This window comes from Phyllopteryx taeniolatus, chromosome 8 (genome assembly GCF_024500385.1).
Source record: "Phyllopteryx taeniolatus isolate TA_2022b chromosome 8, UOR_Ptae_1.2, whole genome shotgun sequence".
Taxonomy (NCBI): domain Eukaryota; kingdom Metazoa; phylum Chordata; class Actinopteri; order Syngnathiformes; family Syngnathidae; genus Phyllopteryx; species Phyllopteryx taeniolatus.
Genome location: NC_084509.1, coordinates 10,889,842 through 10,899,286, shown reverse-complemented (window position 1 = coordinate 10,899,286; position 9,445 = coordinate 10,889,842). Strand labels below are relative to the sequence as shown.

Below are 9,445 nucleotides of genomic sequence, written 5' to 3'. Positions count from 1 at the left end.
ATCACTCCTCACAGTAACCTTGAAAAGGGTCTCATCGTACCTCTGTGATTTTGAAGGTACTGAAAGTTTGCAAACATTGGCTGCTAGCTTGCCATTGTATGGTTTACTGTTGTCTGTAGGTTGATGTTTACATGCTCCAGTATTTGACATTGTCACATACAGTTATACTGTAGATGATAGATGTTAGCGTTGCGCATTCCAAGCCACCATGCTGTTAAGAAGCAGTCGCAAAAGGAAATGTGAAGATCAAGAGGTAGGCCAGGATCAAGCCTGACATTGCCAGGTCCAGATGGTATTTGAATGCTTTCTGCGTGATGACAGACGCACACTTACACAATTGCTGTCATTGTTGTAGCAGCTACAAGGTAATTGGATCTTTTATTTTTCTAGTTATTCTATTATTCATTCGAGTTTTAATCCCTCCTAGTGCATTCCTCTGTGCTGTTTAACCTTGAAAACTTGTCTTGTTTATGCAGTTAAAAGTTAGAGAGCTGGTGGGAGGAACAACAGAAGTCAAATAAAAGAGCGTGCATTTTTCTCTCCCCCCATCCTATTATCAATCTGATTGCAAAAAAATAAAATAAAAAGACAAATGAAAACTTCACAGTGCAATAAGCTTTTACAATAGCATCATAAGATTTCTGCTGCCAGAGCAGAAATTTTATAATTCGGTTTTATGTCCAATTTGTGCCTCTCCCCAAAAAAGAAGCACGCAATGCACTCACAATGATTTATTTATTTTTTAAATTGAACTGAATATAGACTTATATCAATACCATTTACGTTCAATTCAACTTATTTGGTACACCGACACGGTCTAATTAGATCAAGTACAAGAGCATGAAACAATTCTGCCTTTACAAAGATCATTATGCTCACTTTTAACAATATGTTTACTATTATTGTTATAGTCTGCATTTGCAAAATACCACGACATTGTAGTAATAACATTCAAAACCAGAATAAATCACCAGAGTTTCGCTATCTCCGCAATGCAAACAGTGTGATGTGATTATACCAAGTCAAGCCTCTTCAACCAGACAAATCTTCAAACAGTAATGGGAACCCACAAATGGTAGTGACCCATGTTTGCTTCTTATTTTGAAACTTAAAAGCAATCACTGGGAAATAAATATGTGCAGATTTTACTCTATTTAATATTACGTATTTTGGCTAGGAAAAGAATAAATACTTTAGTTTATTAATGTTAGTTATGTTTTTGCAATTAATTAAAGAAAACATGTTCATATATCGCTACATGTGATAATTAAAAAAAAAACATTCTACCTCTACCTCTATTCATGAAATGATTGTGACAATGTGAAGGCTCTGCTATGTAATCCATTTCTTAGCCACCGGAGGGCAGCTTTTACAAACCCAGTGTTTAACAACACAATATAAAGAATAAAAGCATAAGTAATCACATTGAATCACAAGATGAATGGGTTGGATGCCTTTTAAAACCAAGATTCATTCAATGTTATTAAAATATCCCCCTTGGAAATTGGAAGTGATGTAAAATTAACGGTAACATTTAAAAGAAAAAGTGTGATTGTGTTTATCCACTAGGTGGCCTCAAATATGTTCTAATGTATTTCAAGGAAATGTCACGCTTCTATTGCTGCTGTACTGCTTCATCTACATAGTATGCTAACTTTAAAATATACAGTGTGCAGTACATTTATAATGACAATAAAGTGCAAGGCTGGTCAATATGTTTTCAGCCTCAGAAATACAAATCAATTAATTCATCAATCAAATTTATTGAGCACGTTTTACACCAAGATCAATCAAAAGCTACAACATCAATTAAAATAACAGAGATACAAAGACAACAACAATTAGTACAAGAAACAGGCTGTGAAGTACAAAAAATACAAATCACATTTAATGCTGATCAGTCAACATAGTGCAACAGTAGAACCCTTTATTCAATGCAATATCATTGGTTTTAAGCTTATGTCAATGCTTACAATGTATGAGTGTGTTTGTATGTGTGTGTGTAGTACCGATGTGCATAATTAAAATATCATTTCACTAAGGGCAAGGACAGTGGATGAGTTGTTTGCACATTTCACAGTTCTCTTTTGTGGTTTCATTAGGTACTCCAACCTCCTCCCACATTCCAGAAATATGCTTGTTAGGTTCAGTGAAGACTCTAAATTGTCCATTGGTGTGAATATAAGTGTGAATGGTTGCTTGTCTATACTGTCCAGGTTGATGTCCAGTTGCAGGCTATATATTTGGCACCTGGGCCTTCAATAGGGACTTACCTGACTTAATTCACCTCTTAATACTGCCAATATCACATTTTTAACCTTAATGAGTTTTGTCTGAGTAGACCCTTAGGTCTAGATGAGGGATGTTGATTTTTGTAAACTGTGGGCCTGTGAAGCCCTTTGAGATTATTTTGTGATTAAGGGCTTCATAAAAAAATGACTTGATTTGGCTAGGCAGATTAGACTGGCATGGCAGCACAGAGAGGCTGAAATCTGATTAGACCAAAAAAAAACCTCCAACATCCACATACATATATTGGAAGCAGTGCAGCCAAGAGAAGTACTATAAAATGAAGAGAATAGACTGCTGGGAATAAATTAATACAATTTGATGGAACAAATATCAGAATTTAGGTTGTAGGTCAGTGCTTCTGCAGAGAAGGCCTTACCGCCGTGACGGTCCACCGCTGGCACACAGAGAGGAGTCTCTGAGGGTGGTGCTGCTAGAATCGGTGTCTGAGCCCCTTTCCAGCAGCCAGCTGCAGGTGCCAGGGGGAAGCCTGAGGGTCTTGAAAAGGGTGGTCCTGAAGGACTTGCAGAGGAAGAAGTAAATGAGTGGGTCCAGGAGGGAGTTGAGGGATGACAGGAAGAGAGTGCTCTCTTTGAGCTGGAAGAAGAAGAGCTTGAGTCGACAGTCGAAGAGGAGGCCCCGCGTCTGGCTCATGGTGTACGGCACACGGGCGAAGTGGAACGGCACAAAGCAAACGAAAAACACTGCCAGGACCAGGAAGACATTGGTGTTCATCTTCCTTTTAGCATGCTGCTTCGGCTTGGCCGAAGCCCTGCACCCCTCGGGGCCACGAGCCTTGGTACGCGAGTAGGACTTGTACAGCTCTTTGGTGATTAGAGTGTAGCACACGATCACAATCAAGAGGTTCCCCCAGAAAATGACTTGACACACGTGGTTGACCACCTCGTGCCAGTACAGTCCAGCGCTGTCCTTTAGATTGCTGCACTTGAAGTACGGCGACTGCGGCGTCTTACCGGTCAGGATCACGTTGGGAAGGCAGAGAACCAGTAGGACGACCCACACGACGGTGGAGAGGAACTTCCTGCGGGCGAGCCTGGTGGCGTTGGTACCCTTGAATGGTGCCAGGGTCTTCCTGCAGCGGTCGATGCTGATGAGGCCGAAGAAGAGGATGCTGATGTACATGGTGAGGTAGAAGAGCACCGAGGAGACCCGGCATACGAATATTCGCAGTCCAGTGGAGGCCATGTTGGAGTCTGATAACACCTGCGGCAGCACATCCAAGAAATATTCAGCTTCTCCATTGGGGACGCCCGCACAATCTCATGCGGATTGTCCATCCATTTAGTGTGGCATTTCTTCTCATTATGGTCGCGTGTGAGTTGGAGTCTATCCCAGTTGTTGGCTGGCAACCAGAACTATGTGTACCCCGCCTCTCACTCAAAGTCAGTTGGAATAGGCTCAAGCTCACCCGAAACCCCAACAAGAACAAGAGCTATCGAAAATTGATTGATGGAAAATCTAAATGAATACCACTTGAACAGCATCAATCAAAACTGAACATTATTAACTTTGTAAAGGCATCATTTGTGACACAGCTCTTGTATTCGATCTCATCTGGACGTTGAAAGTGAAAAATGTTTCTGACTCGATGCTTTAAAGTGCTCCATGAATCTTTTGGATGACTATGTCCCCATGTGAAATGTCAGATTGCCATTTACTACCCTTCCTCTTGCCCTAGTCTATACTGTACATTCCATCTCATCAAAAACACATTTACGACAACAACCTAATGTACTGCATCTAGATGGGAAGAAACACATCTATAAATGAGTATAGTCTCTTTTAAAATTTACTATATGCAATTTATACACATCAGGCACTTCATTAGGGAAAGCTGCATCATCTTATGACATTCAACCAATACAACAGCTGCATGAAAAATTCAAAAAATAACTCGAAAATCTGATCTAACAATCACCTTCAACCTCACCTTGAAAGGGAACGTAAGGGTCATGACGACGTCGGCGACCACGACATTTTTGAGGTAGATGACGAAGTGGGAACGCGAGGGGATGCGTAAGAACACCCACATTGCCAGACCATTGAGTGACAGCCCCGCCAGGAACAGGATGGAGTAGAGGATGGGGAAAACAACTGTCTTCACGACATTGTCTCGGGAGCAGGTGAGGTTGCTGCGGTTGCCTCGGAAGAGAGTCGCATTTGTGTCCATGAGGAGAGTTGTCTGAAAAATACAATCAACAGAAACATTTCTAACAGACTAATATTTTTCTTATATTTTCTCATGGTGGCTCTGAAACTGGGGTCCATAGCCCAAAAATGTTTGAGAACCACTAGGGTACTGAGACTATAGTTGAGGTTATTCACTGACCTGCTGGTTTTGTCCCGTGAAGATCTCTCCGAACGTACTCCCGTTTGACTGCTTATGCCCAGTTTGTATACCTCCAGTCTAATGGCACATTGACAGTCTGACTGCACTTTTGCTTTTCCTTCTGCTTTCTCTTTCCTGTCATGTGAAAATGGAGACCATTCAAAAGCCTAATCAAATGTCACCAGAAGGCAAGTCCAACAGGAAGAAACAGTTAGTGTTACATTGCTTTCTTTAATCATTTGTCTGTCTCTTTTAATGACTGCATGGTGAATGGTCATCATGAATGTGCGCATCTGCGTTTCCCCACTGCTTTTCTCCTGGTACTCCAGCTTTCTCCTTCATTCCAAAAACATATATATAGGCGTGAATGAAAGTGGAAATAGTTTTTTGTCTGTATGTGTCCGCTGATTGACTGGCACCACTCTCCCCGCAATCGCCTGGATCAGCAATAGTACTGTACGTTAATGAAAATCATCAAAACCCCATGGTACTGTATATGCCGACATGTACAGTAGGCCTATATGCAGAACACATCCGTCTATTTTCTATAGCGTTTTGTCCTCATTAGGGTTGGAGCCAATCCCTGCTGATTTTGGGAGAGACGGGTAAACCCTAGACCGATCGGAAGCTTATCACATGGACAAACAACCACACTCACATTGACCGCTATGGACAATTTAGAATCTTCAATGAACCTCCATGTTTTTTGGAATGTGCTGCCCTTTGAACACATTCTTTGCTCAAAATTGTACCATTTTTCTAAGGAACTGAAAACAAGCTCTCGTGTGGGTTGCTTTCCATTTTGCATCACATGATCATGTGTTTTTATTTATTTATTTATTTTTCCTGGTTATGTACCAACCGGCAGCAATGCTGAAACTTCCCCTGTCTGGACCTGAACTAAAACAGTCAGCATCATTCACATCCGTAACATCCGTAACTCATGCACGCACACCTACAGTATGCACACACTGTAGGTACTGTACATGCATTCAAAGTTGAACTTGTGTACTTTTGTGCGTGAAGGCTAAGAGACATTGTTGCTAAGGCAAAATGTCAGTAAACGAATAAAAAATTCAGCACTATAATATTGCTTTTCTTTAAAACCGTTTGTATTGTAACGACCTAGCAGTTGTGTTATGCGAAAGGTTATTAAGCATTCTATAATTTCTGAAGGTCCGAAATGCCGTGTGTATAGACTGCAAGGACAGATAGCGACAAGCAAGTCCCAAGTCAGTCGAGTCAAGTCATGTGACTCGTGTTCCCCAAATCTGGTAGTAGCATTTATACTTGTCTCTCTGAAATTACAGATTATACATTATAAATATACATTTTTGTTTGTCTCAGCAGTTCCCCTTTTTGGAAAGTAAAATTGTATTAGTACTTTGAAAGTCTTTCTCAAAGCAGTAAGAATATATTTTTGTGCGAAATAGCTAGAGTATATTGCAAAAGCGTGTCTTACAGCAACCAAACATCCATCCATTTCCAAATTTGCCTGAATATCCATTTAGAGGCCCCCGAAGTCAACTCCCGTCTGCACACATATAATGCTTTTTCCTCACCGCAACATTTTTCTCAACCTCCCACATTACTCTCTGACCGCTGAGTCACCACTGGCACTTGTCAAACCACAAGTCTATTGTTGCCTCTCTAGATAAACAACCGCTGCAAACAGCAAGCTGAAAGAGGGATGTCTAATCTTTTTCACCTAGGGTAACAACACTCGGGAAGAAATTGCATAAAAGTGGCGGCAAGAGGACTGTGGTCAAACAAATACAAGTCCTGGTGCTGCAGCAGCTGTGGACCGACAGACTGCGACCTCTCACCCGTTAGAAAAAACAGTCGGCAGTCGATCATCTTGTCATTGTGAGAGGTCGACATAACCTTTACGCGGACAGGAGGTGGTCCGTGTTTGTTTGCGACAGTCTTTTGGTTCCTTGCATGGCCTTGTCAGGTCATAAATGTAAGCCCAGTTGAAATGTGTAGGCTGCACTTTGTTTGGACAGTGTAAGGTTACTTTGAGCTGCTGCTGCTGGCCTGCCATGAAGGACTGTTGCCGGGGTCTGTCTTCCACATGGCTATCCCATAGATATTTTTTGTCTTCTTGTTTATATATGGTTTATGCCCAGACTGGTTAAAATATTCTATTAAAGAGAAATACAACAAGCATTTCCTGTCTTGGGGCAGACAAGTTTTATTTTTTTGCATGTGAGTGTGGTTGACTTATCCCTGCCCTCTCTGAACCTCAAAAACAAAAAAACAGAACAACTTTATTTTTGTATTATTATTTTTTGAAGCTAATTCATCTCATCAAAAAAGGCTATCCCAAAGCTGCTCCCTTAAAACTGAAGGGAAAATTGATTATAGACATAATGCACAGTACTAAACTAATTTTTTGGGGGAGACCCCATGAACTGTCATTTGTCATCAAGGCTGTATGCCAAATGATGGCAAGAATGTAGATATTACAGGCTATCCTCAGTTTACAACAGAATTCAATTCCTACAGTGGTGACAACCCGAATTTCTACGTAACTTGGAACGTGCCGTAATCTAGTAGTAGTTGTAAAGTCAAAATTACAGATAATATTTGTATGAAAAAACACTTCTAGGCAGCACAGTGGATTTATATCTATATGTACGGTGGTAACTGTGGTGAGGTGATTTTATGTGGTGGCGCAAAATAGTTCCTCGCGTGCCATTTGTAAGATTGAATGTTCTTAATTTCAGTACGAAAAACACTTCTTGGCCATACATAAACAATCCAATGAAAAACAGTAAGTAAGGCGGTAACTGAGCGTGACCTCTTGTGCCGCCTGATAACGTATTGGTATGCCGCTGTGCAAACTAGTTCGTAACCTTGAAATGTCATGTGTCTAGACCACTGTAAGATGATAAAGTCCTATAACAAAGATGTTTTATTCTTAATTGTGGGTTCTAAACAATGACTGGCTTCTGTTCTCATGAGCCCCATGTGATCAAGATTCTAAGGTTGACTGTCTGGATCCATTTGGCTCCTGGGCCTTCCTGGCTACCAGTGATGATGTCGCTGGTTCCATCCCGACAACATAGCAACTGCTTTGTTTTAGCCTTGATGATGACTCATGGCTCGAGTCTGAATTTTGCATCAATACGCAACCTACTCGTGTGGAGGAAACAGGGTGATAGTGCAATTTATGCAACGTATTATTACGTCCCTTGAAGAAGTTATGTTTTCTACTGACTTTATGTTTTTCAGTTCAGCCTTCATTACTACCACCAAAATGTACCTGGAAATCTTTCTAGCTGATTATTCTTTAACAATCATTGCATAACCCATCCATCCATCCATCCATCCATTTTCTGATCCGCTTCTCCTCGCGGGCGTGCTGGAGCCCATCCCAGCTATCATCGGGCAGGAGGCAGGGTACACCCTGAACTGGTTGCCAGCCAATCGCAGGGCACATACAAACAAACAACCATTCGCACTCACATTCCCACCTACAGGCAATTTAGAGTTGTCAATTAACCTACCACGCATGTTTTTGGGATGTGGGAGTAAACCGGAGTGCCCGGAGAAAACCCACGCAAGCACGGGGAGAACATGCAAACTCCACACAGGCTGGGCTGGGGATTGAACCCCGGTCCTCAGAACTGTGAGGCAGACGCTCTAACCAGTCGGCCATCATTGCATAACCCTTTTCCAAATTGAAAGTCCAGTCATGCAGAACAACATTTCCTGGACAAGCCATTTGCCCCTACAAGTCACTTTACTTTATTTGAATTGAATAGTTGAAGGCAGTGATACTCACCAAGTCAACTACTTGTTATGTGTATTTCATATTTAATACAGAGCATTGACTCAATTGCCTATCCAGCAATATATTTTCTCAAAGGCAGATTACACTGTGGACTGCTCACCAGTCAATCAGAAGGTAATTGTGAATGGAGTATTGAGTGGGAATGGATTACTATTACCAAATTGAACATTTGCCACATGCATTTTATATTTAATACAGAGCACTTAGTTAATGGTCCATCCAACCATACTTTTCCAAGCTCACAAAGAAGGCTATTACAGAGCAATTGTGAACAACATATTGAGTGTCTCAGCTGTTTGTCAAGTTGTTGTTTACTACAGATCAGTGATTCAATTGTTAATCCATCTAAATGTTTTTCACAACTGGCGTAGCAGATACAATTTGTTGTCAACTGGTCGGCAGTTGAATGAGGTATCGAGTGAGAATGTATTTGTTGCCAAGTCAACTATTTCTCATATGCAATTTATATTTAATACAGAGCAGTGATTCAATTGTACAATACAATACGTTCAATACATGATTCAATACATTTCCTCGCTGACATAAAAGGCAGGTTATAATGTGGACTGGTCGCCAGTCAACATAGCACCTTTAATACTTACAAAATGCTTAACAAAACGGATAGAAGCCTGTTGTGCGGTTCTAACTGAGCTTTATGAATTCTGCCCAGCAACAAGGGGCTAAGAAAAGAATTGTTTTATCATTTCTCAAAAATAATAAGTGTCAGGTGTGCAATCCACATCATAACTACAGAATACTGTAATTTTCCTGGTATGTAGTCAACTGCACCCTTTTTTCCCCTCACATACAGTAAAAACACTCTTTGTGTGTGCCTGGCAGCGGCGAGGAATGTCATTGCTCTTTGACTCTTTGTCCGATCATCCCTCTGCCCGTGTGCCTGCGATAGCAGGATGTGGAAATGCGGCTTGTGAGCAGACAAAAAGGACAACAGCTCCCTTTGAGAGGCTGGCCTGGCAGGGATAGCTCACATACTTGACACCGTGTCT

At 41.2% G+C, this 9,445-nt stretch overlaps 1 protein-coding gene across 3 annotated transcripts; it reads right to left on the bottom strand.

The window, feature by feature from the left end:
• Positions 1–1,743: 1,743 nt before the first annotated feature.
• p2ry12 (purinergic receptor P2Y12) lies at positions 1,744–7,200 on the bottom strand. 3 transcript variants are annotated; one of them, XM_061783108.1, is made up of 4 exons: positions 4,640–7,200; positions 4,241–4,492; positions 3,264–3,513; positions 1,744–3,113 (listed from the first exon to the last, which is right to left on the bottom strand). In XM_061783108.1, exons 2-4 carry the CDS (start codon positions 4,478–4,480, stop codon positions 2,665–2,667), a joined length of 939 nt encoding a protein of 312 aa, XP_061639092.1. In that variant the 5' UTR covers positions 4,481–4,492; positions 4,640–7,200; the 3' UTR covers positions 1,744–2,664. The 3 variants fall into 3 exon arrangements, with proteins under 3 accessions (XP_061639092.1, XP_061639091.1, XP_061639090.1); XM_061783107.1 differs by having other exon boundaries at positions 1,744–3,513; positions 4,640–4,774; positions 4,861–7,200; XM_061783106.1 differs by having other exon boundaries at positions 1,744–3,513.
• Between the last annotated feature and the right edge of the window lie 2,245 nt (positions 7,201–9,445).

Excerpts from the sequence above, each read along its gene's own strand:
- p2ry12 (XM_061783106.1), bottom strand. The coding sequence starts at position 4,480 with ATGGACACAAATGCGACTCTCTTCCGAGGCAACCGCAGCAACCTCACC. Across the intron at positions 3,514-4,240 it reads CCCTTACGTTCCCTTTCAAG|GTGTTATCAGACTCCAACAT; the intron begins GTGAGGTTGAAG and ends GTGCTGCCGCAG.